Below are 20335 nucleotides of genomic sequence, written 5' to 3' on the forward strand. Positions count from 1 at the left end.
AGTGTGTCTTCGTCAAAGTAACTAACGGAGACAATTGGGCAATCAGTATTGATATTTAGTTAATTACGGATCTAAATTATGTAACAGATCAATTCATTTATTGTAATTAAACTGATTGATACATTTCAATGTAATATTTCCCCTATATAAAGAGGGTTCGTAATAATATGAGTCAACCAATTCTGTTTTCACTTTTACATAAGGAACCTAATTATGTTGACTTAACAAGCGCTCTTGCTCCATCTCTAACATGTGAAATTGTAAAATATAACAACGCACCGTAACACATGGGCTTTGGTTCGAGATCATTGGGTTTGGACGTAGTCGTACTACCTGATTCGACCATAGTTTTCTTCTCCTAGCTTTAGCAGGTAGAGTCAAGTTGAAAGTATATATGGTTTGGGGGTTTGCAAGCGGGTTCTTCCATAAGTCCCTTCAGTCTTCAGTTTCAATTCAACAAAATAAGATTACAATAAAGGAACACTCAGTGATATAACTAAATTTCCCACACTCTGTACGACCAACAAAGTTAGTTACATGACTATCACAAAACACAATAGACATGAGTCAAAAAGACCTAATCTTGAACCAATCAAAAACTAATTCAAGAAGTAGTTGATAACATACTCGCCATCAATCTCAAGAAGAGAACTGCTCCACTAGTATCACATACCAAAACCTTCGGCATATTTGTAAAGACAATCTTCCCATTACATTAACACCCAGAAAGAACTAAATTTTAGACAAGGTTCTAAAAAGCGTTAGGCGGTATGTAGGCGGACAACCACCTCCTAGTGCCTAGACGGTTAGGCGGCGCCTAGGCGGTTTTGAATGATTAAATATTTATTTATTTTTATACATATATTTAAACTATTTTAATGATTAAAAATATATAATGATGTTTAATATTAATTTTAAAAATACTTAAAATAGTCAAAATTCACTTAAGTAGAAAGTCCATAAAAATATTGAAAGAAAATATAAATAATGAAACAAATGCAATAATACTAAATCTCAATTTATTTCTCTCCAAATTATTTCCTAACTCATTTAGTATCAGACTCAAACTTAATGTTCATATTTCTTTCTTCTTCTTTTGTTGATGAGATTCAGTTTTCAGAAAATAGACAAAGAGTGAGAGTTGCGGCCTCTTTTAGTTTTTTTTTAATGTCAAATGATGTTGATCGACTAAGACTGAATAGAGCCAATTACACCGTCTATGACTGAATAGGACCGCCTAGGACCGCCTAGGACTGAATATGGCCACATAGGACCGCCTAAGACCGGTTAGAACCGCCTAAGACCGCCTAGAACCACCAAGGACCGCATAGGCGTCCGCATAGAACCGCCTAGGCGGCCGCCTAATTCACAAAACGTCACAGATGGCCGCCGAGGCAAAAAGCGTGGCGGTGGGTGACCTCCTAGTGCCTAGGCGGCCGCCTATACCATTTTTTAGAACATTGCTTTTAGATAATCTTTGAACATGACATGCACCATAAACATGTGCACTCAACGACACGACCAAACCCTACCTATCGACATTCTAAATTCTCGTTCAAAGATGAGGGACGACAAAACCCTTAATAAACTAGAAACTAAAAAACAAAACAAAAACAAACCTATGTCAAACAACCTAAGCCCACCTAGATTGACCCATGCCCACCTCAGTGGATCTTCAAGACTAGCCGACCAAAATTACAGCCAATCTGCAGCCAATTAGCCTCTTTGTCGCCGACACCAGAAGCCACCACCCGTGTATGTGGCGTTGGTGCACCTCACAACCAAACGAGATCCAACCCAGTAAGGAGGAGCGAGATCGAAATTGGATTCACATAGCCTAGCCAACGTAGCCTCCGCATCCATATCTCATACCACCACACACTGGCAGAGGCTCCACCCACCACCAAGAACCCGACCAGCAACCTATGGTGACACCATGGAACCGCCTCCGAGATTGGCTAACTACACCAGAAAGGCAAAGCATCAACCAGATACACTCTCTCGATCCCCGCCATGCTAGGCCACCACTTGGTCCTCCTCACACCCGCGGATGGCAACGTCAATGGATACACCGTCAGACGGGGACTCAAATTTTCTTCCGAAATTCTATAGCGTTTCGGATTTTGCGGAGACGAAAAAGTGGGTTGTCATCAGGCTTGTAGGGATGCCACTATATGTGATTACTTCTAAAAAACATCGTTTAAGAACCTATATATACAAAATGAAATTTATAGTCGGATGTAGATGTTAATCATTTAGTGGTGTCGAATTTCATTAGAAAACTAGGATTGGGATTAGTCATGTCTAATGTCCAAGACTACTCATGTTCTTTCACAGTCGGAGAATGTATCTATCATATTGCATCAAAGCACTTGATTTGTACGTAGAACTCTTACTCGTGTCACCTATCCCTCTCTGTTTTTTTTGGTCAATGGATGAAAATCATTAAAGGCTGGCTTTGATAATACAAAGGGAGAAACTAGGCATAAACCAAATCAGATAGAACTGAAAAATAACAAAAGACCAACAACAGAGCAGAGGAGGCTAAAAAGGATCTTGAACTAAAACAAGCTTTAATTTCATTATTGAACAACTACACACGTGTATGCAATCTAAAAACACAGCTACTAAACTATATTCGTATACACATAAATTGGATGATTAATTAACATTTAAGATCGTCAAGTTATACGTTATACGTATACATTATAACGATGTGATTGCGAAGACAAGCTGGTCAAGAATGAGGGAGAGATATATTCTTAGTGACAATGAGAGAGAGAGAAAGAGAGAGAGAGAGAGAGAGAGAGAGAGAAACAATGGGTGATCAAAAAGGGTAGCAGATTGCCGCGTGATTCTACAATATCATCACGCATGACATACCAGTCTCTCCAGATTTTGACTTCATTGAGCTCGGTCGACTTCTGCCATATCCAATTAATCTGGCGATCAGTTCGATATCTTCAATGACAAAGTCATGGAAACAATCTGAAAGTCTTATCAAACACATTAAAAATATGCTGCGTCGTCCTCGACTAGATCAAGAATGAAATTCTATCTGTATCAGTTGGTATGATATGTAAATGATTCTCGATCTTTAAGAATGAATCATTGGTCGGGCAGTTGTGTTGGATGTCCAAATTGCCCATCGGTTCATAAGAAATTAGGGGGCGGAGAAGTATTTGAAGTTCACAGCACTAGATTACCAACTTTGATTAATAAGTTGAACATGTCATAAGGATTCCAAAGTCACAAAGAGGAGATCGAATTCTGTTTCTAATTTATGATCGGCTTCGTCAAAGTTTTCTCTGTTAGGTGTGTTAGTCATCCTTCCTGATATTTTACGTGTTTTAAGTTGCTACTTGATGTCTGTGAGGGAAATAAACTTTCAGCTTCATGCATGCCCCCATTCTTAGATCAAGTCTGAAAGTTAAAGCACAAGGTCACTAACAAGTGATTCAAGTAAAAAAGGGTGAAAAAATAGTAGAGTACATGCCAACATCACTCCTCCCACTACTACAACGTGAAGAAAACACCGATAACCATGAAGTGAGGACCAAAAAAGCAAGCACTATAAATTAACGAGTTTATGGAGGAATGGGGAGAGGAGTAATATGAGTGAAATCTTCAAATGACAACGGTATCAAGTGTTATTCCAATTCATTGTATTATGTATGCTTGAATTGACACTTAATTGGGTGTAGTGTTTTTTGTTTTGCAGGTACCTTCTTCCCAAAATATCAAAGGAGTAGAAGTTTTGTTGGGAATCTCCCTTCAAAAATTCTATGTTCCAACAATCTTGATTTAATTTTCTCTTCTTGTAATTCGTTGATAAATTTGTAATAGTTTATATCCCAATCTTCATGTGCATTCTTTGATTAATAACAGAGCAGCACCTCTACATGATAGACCTTAACAAAAAACTGAAGAGTAACGGCAACAAGCGATTGAGTTCAATATTTCTTCAGCACATTACTTTGAGCTTGATGGTAGATCTTTCCATGTACTACTATTATTCCGGAATTCCAAAATGCAGTTTATAACTTCAAAATGTGAAATTATATTGGGTTGTGTTGGAAATTCTACATAAAATTTGCACCAATTAGGATTGAGATACATGGTTGAGTCACCTATGTTAGGATTGCGGCTCAAAACTAATTCCTTGTCTATTTTGGATTCGTTACTTCTGAAAGATGTGGGTAAACTATTATAGTGTATCTAAGATTCTTAAAGTTTTCCTTAGAAGTAATCATAATCATATTATAAGTTTGACAAATTGTGAACCTATAAATATGACCTTAGAGGGTTAATTTTAGGTGTGGATCAATTGAGAGTTTATAGAATTACAAGCTTTGAGAGTTTGGGTGATTTAGAGAGTACTCTACTGTAAGAATTTAGGTTGTAAGAAGATAGATTATTAACTTAAGAGTGTGGAAGAACCGAAGTGTTCTTTAGTTATAATTTTCTTCTTGTTTAGTGGATCCACCATCACTATCACCAAATGACGTAGATTAACTGTTTTGACTAACCCTCGTTAATTCTTGTGTTCACTTGTATTCTAATTGGTTATTGTCTTCACTTAGTTTTGGTCTTGGGCTAGGGAGTTTGAAAAGTGACCTGAATTTCCTATCATTTGGTATCATAGCCAGGTTTCGTGAGCTAGCGGAAAGATGATGATTGAAGACGTCGAGACGAAGGTTGATAAGTTTGATGGGCATTACTTTGTTATGTAGAGGTCTCAGATAATTGATTATTTGAATATGAAGAAATTGTCTAAGCCTTTGAAAGGAGTTAAACCAAAGACCAAGGAAGAAGATGATTGGGATGTGCTTGATGCTCAAACTTTAGGAACTATTCGACTATCGCTATCAAATGAGGTTCGACGAGATGACTACCAAGGAGTTAATGGACACTTTGGCAGATATGTATGAGAAGCCAGGCACTGCCGAGCAAGTGCATTTATTAAGAAAGTTATTTTCAATGAAGATGAACAAATAAGGCTCTGTGTGAAAACAAACTGCGGTTTGTGATATTGTCGAACAATTGGCCACTGTAGATATCAAATTTGAAGTCACGTTAAGGCGTTGGTTTTGCTGACCTCCAAGCCAGATAGTTAGGATGTTACTATCAACTTTATTGGTAGTTCAGCTGGAAGAAAGAAGTCTACAACGAAGTTTGTGATACCCTATTGAGTGAGGAATCTAGGAGGAAGAAGAATGATGAAGAATAGTCGTTTACGACTACATCTGTTTTGGTATTAAGAGGAAGATCTTGTGGAATTGAGGGTTTGAATTGTGGTCGATTAAAGTTGAGGAATTTTAGAGATCCAAATAGAGACAAATATAAGGAGTGCTTTTATTGTCATGATATTGGGCATATTTGATAAAATTGTCCAAATTGAAGTTGAAGAAGACTACCACTGCTGCGGTGCAGGATGAAGATGATGGAGAATATTATGGTGAGGCACTCATGGTCACATCATGTTAAGAGAAGCCACAAGATAAGTGGATTTTGGATACCAGTTATTTTGAACACATGTCCCAATAGGGATTGGTTTTCTTCCTACAAGTATGTGAAGGAAGGTCTAGTGAAGTCGGTTGGTGCAAAAACCTACAAAGTCATTGGTGTTGGAATAGTCAAACTTAAGGTACATGATGGATTAGTGAGGGCTTTGGAGAATGCTCTTCATGTTTCTAAATTCGATAGGAATCTGGTATCTAATGGAACTTTGGATTTAGAAGGCCACAAGATTGTTGGTCAAGATGGAAATATGAAAGTGTTGAAGGGAGCACTCGTAGTGATGAAAGGTAAGAAGGTAATATGCCTCTATCATTTAGAAGAGAGTTTGGTTCGAGGTGGAACTGTTGGTTCCGATAAGAGTTTTGTACAAGGTGGAAAGATAGACAATCTTGGTTCCTATTGGCATTCTAGGAGATGAGCAATAGTGAATGTGGAGGAACAAAAGTTGCTTCTAGAAGGGTAAAGTTTCCAGAGCAACTAACATTGCAGTAGTCTTTAAAGGGAGACAGACCTGTAAGGATCCCGACACAAGTTTATGGTGGAAATATGCTAGCTAATGCATATTCCATTATTGAGAAGTCACCTGCTTCAAAGAGTGATAAACTTAAGGAGCAAACTTGGTGTTCTAAGAGTGATGCATCTAGAGAAGGTACCATTGAGGCTGGAGAATTTGTTAAGAGAAATGTCGCTCAAGTGAGTTGTGAAAACAATTGAAGTACACTCCCATTAGGTTCGGCAACTTTGATGAAGACTTGTGGATTGTATGCAAGTGGCTGAGCTGTGCATGTTTGAGGGAAAACGTTACTGTCCAATACTCAAATTTGATTGTTTTTCAAACTTGGCTAACTCGGCTTGTTGTTGAGGGCGCTGAGAGGCGCATTGAGGGGTGGTGGTGATCGTGTCTCGTTGAGAAGACCCAGAGAAGCTTGCTTGTAGTGGAGGGTTGGAGATTTTTAAGCCGAGGTGGAAATTGTTAGGATTGTGGCTCGAAATTGATTCCTTGTTTGTTTTAGATTTGTTACTTCAACAAGGATTTGAGTAAGTTATTCTAGTGTATGTAGGATTCTTAGAGTTTTCTTTAGAAATAATCCTAATCATATTATAAGTTTAACAAATTGTGAGCCTATAAATAGGACCTTAGAGGGTTAGTTTTAGATGTGAATCAATTGAGAGTTTAGATATCTAGAGAGTTACAAGTTTTGAGGGTTTGGGTGATTTATAGAGTTATTTACTGTGAGAATTTAGGTTGTGAGAATATAGATTATTTAAGAGTGGAAGAACCGAATTATTCTTCAATTGTAATTTTGCTCTTGTTTAATGGATCCACCACCACCATCACCGGATGACGTATGTCAACTATTTTAATTGAACCTTGTTAATTCATGTGTTTGCTTGTATACTTATTGGTTCCTGTCTTCAATCAGTTTCGGTCTTGGACTAGGGAGTTCGGAAGATGACCCGAATTTCCTATCACCCTAGAGAGTGGCTGCAGCAAGACTTCTTGTTGAAGGGCATTGAATCTCTATGCCTGAACACTTTTGTCAACTACAGAAACACGTGAGAATTAGAAGGGAAAGTGAGAACATGTAAACAGTGATGATTCGTAATGGTTGCGGGAGGATCAATCGAAAGGATACTCCCATCAACCACCGTACTACTGCAGCAAAGAGAAGACCAAGATAGTAGTGTCTTTGTGTAACTATTCAGCGCCATAGCATCACAAACTTGAACAGTGATATATGAATTACACAGAGAAGCAAAGATACTGTAGCCTGCCAGATATATATACTTTGAAATTTAACAGTTTCTGTAGCATCCTGGCAATGTTCAACATTCGACTATTCTGTTTTTCCCAGAAAGCCAATATAATGGCCGATCACTAGACTATCCCTTATTGTTTTACCCAGTCAGATTCTACTCTGCGGTACGTTGCACATGAAAATTTTAGTTCCTTTATAAGCTTAATATTGCATTCGCATCCAGCTCTTTAATTAGTGTCTATGTTTCAAAGAAACCAACAAAAGCAATAGCAATATTCAATTACCAGGTGATAGTTTGCAGATCTGACTCTGAAATCATGTAGCTTTGAGAAACTAAAACCATTGTTTCAGTATGTGTCTTAACCTCTAGTATTTCATAGGTCACTAGTGTGTGTGTGTGTGTTTTAATCTACTATGACTACATGAAAAAGCTTTTCAAAGATAATGAATACCCCCAGCCTTCTAAGAAGAATCAAATGAAATTACTACTAAAACAAATGCACAAGCCGTTGGTGCAATTGTTAATCAAAATGATCTGGAAACTGCAAACACAATATCACGGCAACTATCAAATAAGTTTTTTTTTTTTTATCAAAGCAACTATCAAATATGTGAAACAGATTCGGAAAAAAGTGTTGTTAGACTCTAAACTGTTATACTGATTAAAAAACTTCAAATTTGAATCTTGCCATTACTACTAACAATTAGCAAAGATATTTATGTACAAACTGCTGAAGAAGTAAATTATAGAACTTTTAAATCATTATAACTTCTATCCACGCACGCTGACACAACAAAAAAGAATGGAACAAGCTAACTGATTTGATGTACTCATGCAGTCATGCTGCTAGAAAATTCTTCAGAACACGTAGGGGTTTAAGTTCTCTGGTTTGGACCGGGAATAATGGAGCTATTAAAAATACTGAGCAACACAGATGAGACTTCAGTGGTGGACATAGACAGAGTGTGCGTACGACTTTACCGAAATCTACTGATATAATCTATGTACTCACATGTTCGGTAGAACAGAGAGGATCGATCTAATGCCCAAGGAAGATCCTTTTGCAACATAACTTCAATATGACTGGAAAAAAATATATTGAATTTCACATATTACAATTACTATCTGTACCAATTGAATCTGTGTTGAAACTACAGCATATGGATAATGATATTTAAAGAAGCTGAAATATGAACATTACCTAATGAAATATACCAGACTATTTAACTTAGTTCACATGAGCATCCGTTATTGTTGAATCTACTACCGCAATTCCCCTTCATTAGCACTTCCCTCCTCAGTCCTTGATTCTTGTTGGTCATCTACTACCGCAATTCCCCTTCATTAGCACTTCCCTCCTCAGTCCTTGATTCTTGTTGGTCAATCTGGTGAGCAACATCATATGTGGCATGTACACCAACAAACAAATAGTAGACAATCATTACTGCAGTGCAAATAGCAAACCTCAAGAATGCAACATAACCCAGAGACCCAATGAGGAAGAGATTAATTCCAATGGACAATGCAGGCAACCATGGAACTAGGGGAACACTCCAAACCTTGGCAACTCTTTGCTTGGGAAGCAATGCCATCCACAAAGTCCCAGAAATCCAAATCACACCAGCCACAACATACCAAACCCAGCCGCCCATATTGGTGTTCCAAAGCACAGCAATTGCGATTGAGGAACCAATGATAACAAACAAACTTGCAAGAAACTTGAACAGGTCCCTCTTGGCTGTCAAATCCTTAACATAATACCTCCTCACAAGCAATGCAATAGCGACACACATGAATATAGAGAGTGTACTGAAAGAAAACACACTCGACAGGACATCCAGACTAGTAAAGAAGGCTACAATTGCACTCGCTATGGTCACCAGTATAGTAATGGGGGTTCCAGTTCTAGGATGAACCAGAGCAAACCAAGGTGAACTCATATGAGACCTCGCAATCTGTGTAGTGTACCTAGCTTGTCCAAGAGATCCCACCAGCAAGCTAGTAGTCATTCCCTTAAGAACACATATACTCACCAAATACTTGGCCCAATTCATCCCAATAGCCGTAAACGCAACCGAATACGCAGCATCTGCACTGATCTCAGTATATTTCTGCATCATAACCAAAGCCAAAGACATCAAGCAATATATCAGTGATCAAACTCATGGAACCAATCAAACCTACTGGTATATCCTTTGACGGTTGCTTAACTTCCTCTGCAAGGTTGGCAACCATGTCGAAACCAGTGTAAGACCAATAAACCAAAGCCGAAGCCTTGAAGACACCCTCTGCCCCACAAGGGAAAAAAGGGTAACAAATTCTCGGTCTTGCCATATATAAACCAACAACTATAATAAACAGAATCACCAATGCACGTGCAATAGAAGCAATCCAGTTCAGCATCGAAGTCCGAGCTGTTCCACTCATCGCTACACCATTAGCAACTAGGAGAACCACAACAGCAACTGGGTCCAACAAGTTGAATCCATCAGGAAGTGAACTCACCCGAAACCTTAAAAAGTCGGTGTTATCTGTATTGATCATGCTAGCAAAGTAAGAAGTCCACGATCGGCCTAGCCCGGCGGCGCCGACCATGGCCTCGAGGAGAATGTTCCCCGCGGCAATAAACGCAACGAAGTCTCCGAGCTCGATGCGGAGATAAGAACACGATCCACCGGCGACGGGGACCTCGACGGAGAACTCGGTGTAGCAGAGGACGGAGAGGAGAGCGGAGAGGCCGGAGAAGGCGTAGGAGAGGACAATGGCGGGTCCGGCGACGAGAGTGGCCTCACCGGTGATGACGAAAATGCCGGAGCCGAAGCCGAACCAGATGAGGTCCCACCAGGTGAGGCAGTGCTTCATGTTGTGCTCGCCTTGTTTGGGGAGGTGGAGGAGCTCGAAGGAGTCGGAGGAGCGGTTGAGGAGGCGGTCTTTGAGGCGGGAAGGGGTGTGGGAGAGGGCGTGCTTGTAGGAAGTGAAGGTTTCGAAAGTGGGTTCTGGGAAGAAGTCGTGTTTGGTCCATCGTTTCCAGTAGCTTCTGGGTTCAACTGGGTCTTGTTGGGGATGGGAAGCCATGGCGGGTGGTGGGTTTGGAAGTGTTTGGGAGTTGGGAGAAGACAAGAGTGAGTTTGGTTGGGTCGGTGAGAGGGGTTGGCAGGTTGATTATGTGTGTTGTTGGATGTGTTGAAGTCTTGTTGGGTTGGAATTGGAGAGGGGACGATGGAATTGAATTGATGCCGTCATTGGAGCTGGATGCGTATGTGATCATACGGGCCGTGTAGATACACAGTTTATCTTTGCCGTTCGTTTCAACACGTGGAGCTAATTTCTGATCGTTTGAGATCAAACTCCAAATCGACAGAATACTCGCGAGCGAGGTAGAATAGAAATCTTAGGAAAAAAGTCTGGGCCACAGCAAATTCTCTATTCTTCTTCCATGGTTCTGCTCATGGTGTAAGCACAACACTTAAAGTGATCAAGGGTTTCCTTGTTCTCTCTGCTCTAACCACAGTAGTGCTTTGAAGCAGTTCTGAAGAATGGTAACTAATAGTGGCGGATCTCTGGAGTTTGCTCATTTGTTTTGCTTTCAATGGATACCAGAGGCTTAATAACGCGCAGCCGCCCAGGAGTACATACGGATACGTGGCGGTGGCGAAAAAGTTGGGCACCTCGGCAATAATGAGGGAGAAGTTGAGGAGGAGATCGGCAGATTAGATTTAAATTCGAGATTCGGTTAGTGGTGACGGAGAGTGGTGTCTCTGGTGGTGGTTATGGGTACTTTATTTATGAAACCGAGTGCAGCAGAGATGCAAGAATGCCTGAGACCACCCAAAATGAGGAAGACAAAGAACAAATGTATCATTTCAAGAGAGTTCTGATGACCTCTATGAATATAGTACTTTGGCGTATTTTTGGTCGGACTCCGATGCATTCATGGTCAACACCTTTTACTTCTTCCTGGCCTTCCCTACTTGGGCTGCCATCATGTAGAAATTCAAGAAGCAGTAGAGGACAGCCACCAGAACCACATACCCATAATCTTTAGGAAGCAATGTCACGACTGAACCCATTTTCGGACTGAGTTTATTAATATCTCTATAAAACTAAGTCAAATGGCTGGACCGTCAAAGAGTGAAGATTTGGATCTTGATCGCGATCCCATTCAAATTCAGTCTTTCTTACGAAGAATGAGAAAAGATTATTGAAAAAAGAAAAGAAAAACAGAGAGGAGGAGAAAGATGTCCCCCATTATTAAGATTTCTAATCAACCACACAAATAGTCGCCTCAGTATTCCTACTACCACTAAAGGCGCGTGGTTCAACTTTTAAACAGTGTATATTCACGGCCCGTGCATGGAATAAGCTCTCATAAAATTACCAGATTTCTGGTCCACGTGATTGATGAGTGAATGAATATCGAATCCTGGCCAAATAGCACAACTCAGTGACAGTTACTAGGAGTGAGTCACTGCGAGTGAATGACAATACAATCTCTCGACTAATAAAAATAGGTAATTAAGTCCATGAGATTTTATGGAATGACTACTCTATTAAAAGGCACAAAAAAATTATGTCATTTATCTATTTTATTTTAGTGTTAATTTCAAGATTAAAATAAAACATTCACAAATCTCTTATTAGTAGGTTGTTGAGTATTAAATTGTAATGACTTAGAGAATCTCAGTCGGTTAGACATTTTAGCCAAATCATTAAAACAATAACTTTTGACTGCACTTTTTTAGAGCAACTCCAACCATGTAGTCAAAATCCTACATGTACAATAAACGGCTAATTGACAACATTCAATCACCTCTAATCAAGTAGTCAATTATCATACGTGTTTTAACTATTCTCAATAGCATCAATCTTAAGCCTTCACCTTTTGTTTATCAACATCTTAACTATATATTATGCATGATTCTCTTAATAGCATAATCTCAAGCCTTCACCTTTTTTATCAACATCTTAACTATATCACTATACTTCTCTCTTTCTTTATCCTTGAATCATTTTCTCAAATTAGATCTCAATCTCTCTTCAAAGCCACTAAAAATCAGATCTGATACGAATCTCCCAAACCTCATTCATACCTCCCCAACCACCCCCACCCCCACCACTCACTACTAGAAAAATGAACTTATACGACAATAGCTAAAAACGGTCGTCACCTAAGAAGAGATAAGACGACGAAATCAATGTCTTCAGCTAAGTGGACCAACTCCTCACCTAGGTTAAACTAAGATGACGACATTAATTTTTGTCATCTAAGATGGTGACTAAGTCAACGAATAATATTTTTGTCGTCTTAATATGGAAGTTAGGTGACGCCTTTCATTTCGTTATCTATGTTTTAGCTTGGGTGACGAAATATATATATTTTTGACGGAAATATAATTAAATATGTAATTAAAAAAATAAATTGAAAAAAAACTAAGACTAATTACATATATACAGTATTAGTAGTTTAAATATAATTTTTTTTCTTTCAATTTGAAAGCTAAGAGTATAAATTATGATTGAGGAATTTTAGTTCATTCCTTTACTTATTATTATTCATAGTTATTTTTTTGTTAAAAGCGGGTGATTCATAGTTAATTAGTTTTAATTATTTTTGAAATACCAGTCTACTTAGTTTCATTTATGAGAGCCTTTACGTAGGTACGTATTGATAGCATATTAAGATTATAAACAATTATGTCAAATTTTGGAATCTAATTAAATCTCATTAAGGATCGATATTTCTTCTCAATATAGATACATAGTTGATATCTTTAGCTTTTTCAATTATGTTTTATTCCATCAATATATGGCTCTCATAGATGATTGCTAATTTCTTCCCACGTCATGGGAGGCTTTAAAGGAGCTTTGAAATGAAATTATTCCAATAAATGCCGTAGAATTTAAAATGTTAGTTACTTAAATTTAGCATATATGCATATTAATATACATGCTAAACATGTACCGATCAATAAATTAAGAAACTTTGAACATATTCATATTAGTAGGATGTATTAAAAAAAATTGAAGATCGATGAGAAAGTTAATTTTATTTCATAAATCATTATGACTAATTAAGAAAGAAATTATACTCTTTTGTTCTAGCGATTTAAAGTTGCATATGTATTTCATTGATGTTTGAGGAAAATGTAGACTAAAATTGTTTAGTCATGGACATTTCGAAATCCATTAAAGTGGCATGTTCCCTATCTATATAATAGTATGAATTTAATTTAAAAAAAAACATAATTACTCACATCCAATGAAAGAACATGGCGTGGATCGAAACCATGCACCGTCAGATTCGATCAGATCCAACGGTTTATTAACATCTCATACACCAAATCATGGTGATCTCTCCTTCCTTTATCTACACCGATCGAAATTATATCTCTTCAAAATTTCAGATCCATTTTCTTCCTTCTTCTTTCTTTCCCCTTTGTATTTTAGATCACTTTTCTTCATTCATTTTTCTTTCTCACTTGATCTTTTCTCCCTTCAGATCCAAAAAACCTTACCAATCTCACTCTCATAAGCTAGGCCTTCTGTCACCGCCACAGTGAGCACACTTCCGCCACCACTCCTCATCACTTTTTTTGTAATTGTTCGAGAAGCTTGATACCCAGGTAAGGAAATGCTTCAAATTGAGGAGCTCCATAATTTGGGATGTTGGATGCTTCTGATTTGGTTTGCTATGGAGGGGTATGAGCGGTATCCAATTTGGTTTGCTCTCATCTATCTTTATATTGTAGGTTTTGTGCTATGGTGTTGGTAATGGTGGTATTCTCATCTCCATTATTTTGGTAGTGGTGATGTTTTATGGAGTTTGATAAAAAGAGACGAAGATAGATGTAATTAAAAGTATTTGGCCATGGTATACAGTGGTGGTTGTGGTTTGGATGGCGTAAAAAATTAACATGATGAGTGGCGGCGGCGGGGAAGAGCCACGGTGGTTTGTGATTGAGAAAAAATAATAAAAACTAAAAAGAATTTTCTACTTAATAAAGAAGATTAAAAAGGATGTAATAAGTTTTAATTACCCGATTGAAAATTAATAATTGATTGATAATAATAATTAAAATGTGTTAATTCTTAAAGCATTACAACAATTTTAATTAATTATTTTGTTTTTGTTTTATCAACACTTAGGTGGCGAAATGTTTTGTCGTCTAAGTGGGTTATTTTGGTCTTGTAAGTTTTTAAGCGACGAACACATTTTCGTTGCCTAAGTCATACTAAGATGACGAAAAATGTAAATATTGTTGTTTATGTACTTGGGTCACAGCACTTAGTTGACGAAACTTAGATGACGAAAATTTTGTCGTGTAATGGTCTGGTAGTGACTAATTCTGGTAGTGACTATCTGCCCATGGCTTCTCCTCCTCCTTACAATCTGCCATTTGATTCTGATTCCGATTGCAATCTTGATTACAGAGTGAAAGATGGGAAGAATGTATGAAATAAATCAATAAAGAAGAGACAAGGATATTGCCGAAAAAAAGAAATCAAATATATATATAAAAACATAAGTTTGGACAATATTGTTGGAGTAGATTTGGTATGACTGTCAAATTTGAGTTCTGACAAAAAAGTTGACAATCTTATAACTCTAAGTGAGTAGGTATGCACATGTGCACTTAGACTAAAACTCATCTCCAATCAATTTTGACTAAAGGCAGCAAATGTCCTCTCTCTTATCTCTCTATCTCACTCCCTCGTCTTCCTCTACCATCCCAAACCCATCGAAACAAAGAAACTCAGAATTCGCAACAAAAGCTTCAACCAAAGACCAATCTTTCTTCTTTTTCAAAGATGGAGCAAGCAACGAGTAGACCTAATTGGTTAAAAGCATCTTAAGGTGGTGCCACCACTCTCTCTTGTTAGCGTAGGGCTGAGGGTTAGAGAGGACGGTGGAGACGAACTAGAAATAAATCTCTGAATCTTGGAGATTAAGTTTGAGAATGGGCTCGCATTTTCATGCCGGAGACTTGGTGGAGGACCAAAGCTTGCGAAGCTCCGGGCGGTGGAGGTAGTGCTCGTAGGTGGTGGAAGCTTTATCTAATTTATGATAAGCCCAACTGCTATTATAAATACAATGACAACAACACTAGCAATATATAACAATGCCGAGAAGCCATAGAATGAATAAAAAATGATAAGACAACGGCGGGTTCAATATAGAGAGTGGCCTAACCTGTGATGAAATAGATGTCGGAGACGACGACATAGTCGAACCTAAGCCAGACCAAGTCCCACCACGTGAGGTATCGCTTCATTGTATTTTCGCTTTATTTGTGGAGTTGGAGAAGCTAATCAATTTTGTCAAAACCCATCCCTAAATGAAAACCTAATTTTTAAACCTTGGGAAAATTCACCTTTTCTTCATCTACAATGTGGTTCTAACCTTGAGTCTCATTTTTTTTTTTCCACATTATATGCTCTACTCATACAGTTACACTAATTTTGACATGCCTTATCCAAGTTTCACAACCCCCATAACCAAAATACATTCCATTCTAGTCAGCTAATACAATGAATCTACTATTGAACCGCATATTAATCTACCATTTGAAATGCATTAGAAACCTAAACCAAGACTCATTCCCTTAAATTCAAACACTACCACTCTACATGAAACTAGGCTCCCTTTTTTTCTCAAACAAGTACCTTCCAAACGTTATATCCGCACAATTATATCTACTAAACTAATAAATCTCCACATGAACTAAATATTCATACCATCTCTATATCTCCGTATCGATTATATTTACTAAGACGTAAATTGAGGTATTCCAAAACTTTCATTTCGGTCTTTATTCATTAGACGTACATTGTTATATGTAAAACTTCATTTCATTTCGATTTTTATTTCTTATTCCCTCCGAATTGTTTAGAAAATTCACCCTAATGCGCAAAACACAATTATTATTTTCTCTCTCCATTCATGGGTCGAGGGAATCGACCAGTAAACGTGACCCTCTATTAAAACTCATCGGGAACCTCATCCCCTCGGTCCCACCACCTTCAAAACAAATTATTAAGGTATACATTTGTCCACATTATTTTTTGACCAAACTCCTCCCTCTCTCCCTCTCTGACGTTCCTAGGCTTTCGTTTCAGCACATCCAACGGTCTAGCATCAATCACTTCATCCCAACCTTGTCAGCTTTACTCAGGTGGGTCTTGGTCAAAGGCTTCAGATCAAATGGAATGGCGCCACGTGGGGGTTGATTAGAATGAGTGCACACTGATATGAGTTGTGTGGGTGAAGCAGAGGAGACAAACCCAATGTTAAAAAGTAGAGACTATTTTTGGGGGTGTGAAGAGTGAAGGGGGGAGGAGCCGAGAGAAGAGTGTTGTGAAAATGGTTCCTTGCCAAAAGCTCAGAGGCCAAAGCATACCCAGCAGCCAATATGTTAACCGTGAACATTTACCTGGTTTCATCAGATCAGAAACTGCAAATGAGTTTGGCAACAGCACCTGCAGTGACATTCTTAGAAGTTCTAATGGGAATGTTTTCCGAACGGAGGAAACATATGTTGACCCCACCGGAATGGAATTCTCTCTGATGCTACATCTAGCGATTGGTCTCTTTTCACAAGTTCTGATGAGGCTTCTTTCACAACTGAGAGCACTAGAGACTCCTTCAGTACTGTTGATCATGCTGATGCAGGAAATATGGATCCAATCTCATCAATTTTCAACATCTTGTATGCGCCAGAATATTCTCGCAGTTCTGTTGCCTGTAGAAAGTTTTCAAATAGTAGGCCTCACAGTAGCTTTGTTTCTCAGGAGTAGGATGTTAGTTCAAATCTGTACTTGTCATCATCCAATTGACTGAGTACAGAAATGGAACTATTCAAAACAGGTCACCGATTCTTCAACTGCACAGGCTTATAGTTAATGATGCCTGTAAGATATGGGAGTAACCCATCAGTCATGACTCTTGACTGAACTTCTGATAATTGTAAACTCAATTAGATGAGAGATACTACTGATTAATTAGATGGATTAGCCTGGTAGGAGCGGTGCCTCGAAGTTTTTGTTTTCGATGTATTGTCGGTTGAGGCATGCGGTTCTTGTCTAAGCAAGCAGCATGAACAGTCTTGTTTAGCCATTAATTTATGACTGAAAGTTGTAAAGATCCAAGCTTTTTCTTTCCTTCAACATGTTTTCATGATATCTATCATCATCACCATCATCACTGAACTAATCTAAATTCTGTAAGCCCACGTAATATGCAAAACTAGTTACAGACAAGTAGTTGCTTTCAATGAAACAAGATGCGGTGCTTCTGAACCTCATTTTGTATTGCAAATGCAGGAAACTAGACTTGACTATAATTCTATAATATTATTCACTGCAAACACATGCTGCCTCTTTATTTTCTGGGAACTACACAGTAGTAACTCAACATTTCTCACTACTGCAAAACAGCAGATTTGAACTACTAAGATTCACTACATTCACCATCTCTGTCTCTAATAAGATAGCTGCAAATCTTAAAGACGAGAATTGGCCATCATTTTACTCTTCTAAATCAAACGACATCCATATCTCATTCACCCTGTGATCAAATTCAAATGGAGAGTTGTACTGTGCAACAGTATAAATTGTAGTGTGATCAGCTCCATGGCTTTTCTCAATAGCTTTAGACCAAACAGTGCCTGCAAGACTGGACTGCAAGGCAGCAGCTTCTACTCCAATATCATAGTCCGAAACAAACCCGCCAAATTCTCTCACTGCCACATATGTAGACGTCCATTTTTGAACATGGAGGCCTTCTGCCGGTGGTGGTTTTGCTTGGTTCTTCTTTGGTACATAGAAGCTCACCACAAATGAAGACTCGCAGAAGGGTCCATCGCTTGGTTGAACTTTGCTGAGCACTGGGGCAGTCATCTCAATTTTCTCACCATACTCATTCTTCCCTTGAATGTAATCAAATAGCCTATGACAGAAGAATCAAGAACAACCATATAACTGTATAAGTACTAGATGACATCCATCTAGAAAGCATAGTTCACTTCAACAAGACAGCAATAGTATATATGAGCTAATGAAAACAAAAACCAGAGAAACTAAACTCACTGTAAGAAGCCAGTTCTGGTGGCTGCAACCAGAGAAATGTCCTGAATAGGAGCAGTTGATATCCATTCACTCGAATTGTATCGACGAACCTCATAGCCATTGCCAACTTCAATGGAGTCATAGCTCGGGCACTCTATGCTGTTACATGATGGTGGAAATGTTGCCACGCTTTTCTGAGCTTCTGGCCAGAGACCCAAATTCAGATTGGAGAGGAGGCTCAAGAAAACAGAGAGCTTAAACATAGAGGCAGCCATTTCTGATAAACTGGTGGAGAGTTTTGTGATTTGTTCAGGTCCATAAGTTTATAGGAAAAGTCTGGAGGGAAATGCCCTTGACATGTTGAGAATTTACGTGTGGCTTTGCATGTTTCTAAATTATGTTGTTAACTTGTGACCGGGGCAGGATTGTGGTTCTGGGGAGTTTATTGGGTAATTACGACTTCTTCAAGAGGCTATTGTTAGTACACGACTACACGAAGTGATAATAGTTTGAAGTGAAATTCATGCCATAGAGAATGAATGGATGATGATAAATGCTTTGAAGCTTTGTACATGATTTCATTTCTAGTGCAATCTCTTGTTTTATATGAAGTTTTAGTAATAACAAATATGAACTAGCTTTGAGGTAAATAACAATCTCGTTTTAAGGAACCCCCCCCCTCAAGCAACTCAAACAGCTGTGGAGAAAGTTTTTGTGATCTGAGGGCATCCTGTTGCTAGATGAGCAAGCTCCCTATAACTTGGTAATGGCGCAAAATGATCCTTAGTCTTACTATTGTGACCGAAAACCGACATGCTCAGATGTAAATACGCATAGTTACTAGGTTTAGTTATGATTATGAATGTTGTTGTCTGTTTGTTTCTTTCCTTATATCTCGACCATTTTCTCTGTATTTCATCTTATGTCTTAGTGATTTTCATTGTTAAAATCGTGTGGTCCGTTGTACTATAGTACTCTCGGATCCAAACTTGTCGTAACTTTGTTCTTTAATGAAGTTTATGTTGAGATGTGGCTCAAATTAATATCATGTTTATTACAAGTGCAGTAATGTTTGAATGGAAGAAATTGACAGCAATAATCACAAAGTAAATGCATGTGCAATAGCTCATTTATTGTGATGTAGAGCTAGAAATAGCTAGAGTGATGCACCCATATTTGAAATATGTATGAGAACAAGTCAACAATCATACAATGTTATTGTGGGAATGCATGGAGAATGAAACAATAGTTGAGAGCTACTAGGAATAGTTTGATACTATTTTAGTGTAGAACATTGAATGAGAAAGAAGAAAAAGTATGACTTTGGTTTTTCTTTATGAATGTGTTCTCTATGTTAGCATGAAAAGAGTTGGCTATAAATAGTCATGAAAGTTGGCATTGAAAGATGGTGGAGGAGCATCCGAGTTTTGTGTACTCTCTTGTTTAGGGAGAATTTCATTCTCCATTGAGTGGTGTGATAGAGTTGTCTTTACTGTGAATTGAGAGTGTGAGTTGAGAGAGTTGTACAAGGGTTCAAAGGTTTTTGGGTTTAAGTATAAACTTTGAGTGAAACACCTTATATTTTATTCACACTATTCTTGATAGTAAAGGAAGATCGGATCACGTCCCGTGGACGTACCTCAAGGAGTGAGGGAACCACGTTAAATTTTGTGTCTTTAAGTGTGTTTGTTTTTCCCTATTATAGTTATATTCTCGATATTGTATTTTGATTATCAATCCGCTGCGTAAAATCCAACATTTTAAGTTGATAAAAAAAACTTGGTAATGGCCTAAATAGATTGCGAGTCTTCTAGTTCAGTTGCTCTTCTCTTGCCTTAGAACCAATCAAACCTGGATGATAGGTGACCTACGATTGGTAAATGCTCATTGACATATGCGTCAGTTTCAAGCGGATGAAATAGAACCCTGTTCACATACTGAAGCTCATTTTTGCAGGAACCGTCAATGGCATCTTCACTAAAGACACGTA

At 38.2% G+C, this 20335-nt stretch overlaps 2 protein-coding genes across 2 annotated transcripts; both read right to left on the reverse strand.

Moving 5' to 3' along the window:
* Positions 1–8606: 8606 nt before the first annotated feature.
* Positions 8607–10452, reverse strand: LOC126789187 (cationic amino acid transporter 8, vacuolar-like). Its single transcript, XM_050515277.1, is given in 2 exon segments — positions 8607–9432; positions 9434–10452. Coding segments are annotated over 2 exon segments (1749 nt in total). The 5' UTR covers positions 10357–10452.
* A 7089-nt stretch (positions 10453–17541) lies between these two features.
* On the reverse strand, positions 17542–18625 carry LOC126789192 (uncharacterized). Its single transcript, XM_050515281.1, has 2 exons — positions 18367–18625; positions 17542–18226 (listed from the first exon to the last, which is right to left on the reverse strand). Exons 1-2 carry the CDS (start codon positions 18618–18620, stop codon positions 17806–17808), a joined length of 675 nt encoding a protein of 224 aa, XP_050371238.1. The 5' UTR covers positions 18621–18625; the 3' UTR covers positions 17542–17805.
* Positions 18626–20335: the final 1710 nt, after the last annotated feature.

The sequence above is a fragment of the Argentina anserina genome, chromosome 3 (assembly GCF_933775445.1).
Source record: "Argentina anserina chromosome 3, drPotAnse1.1, whole genome shotgun sequence".
Taxonomy (NCBI): domain Eukaryota; kingdom Viridiplantae; phylum Streptophyta; class Magnoliopsida; order Rosales; family Rosaceae; genus Argentina; species Argentina anserina.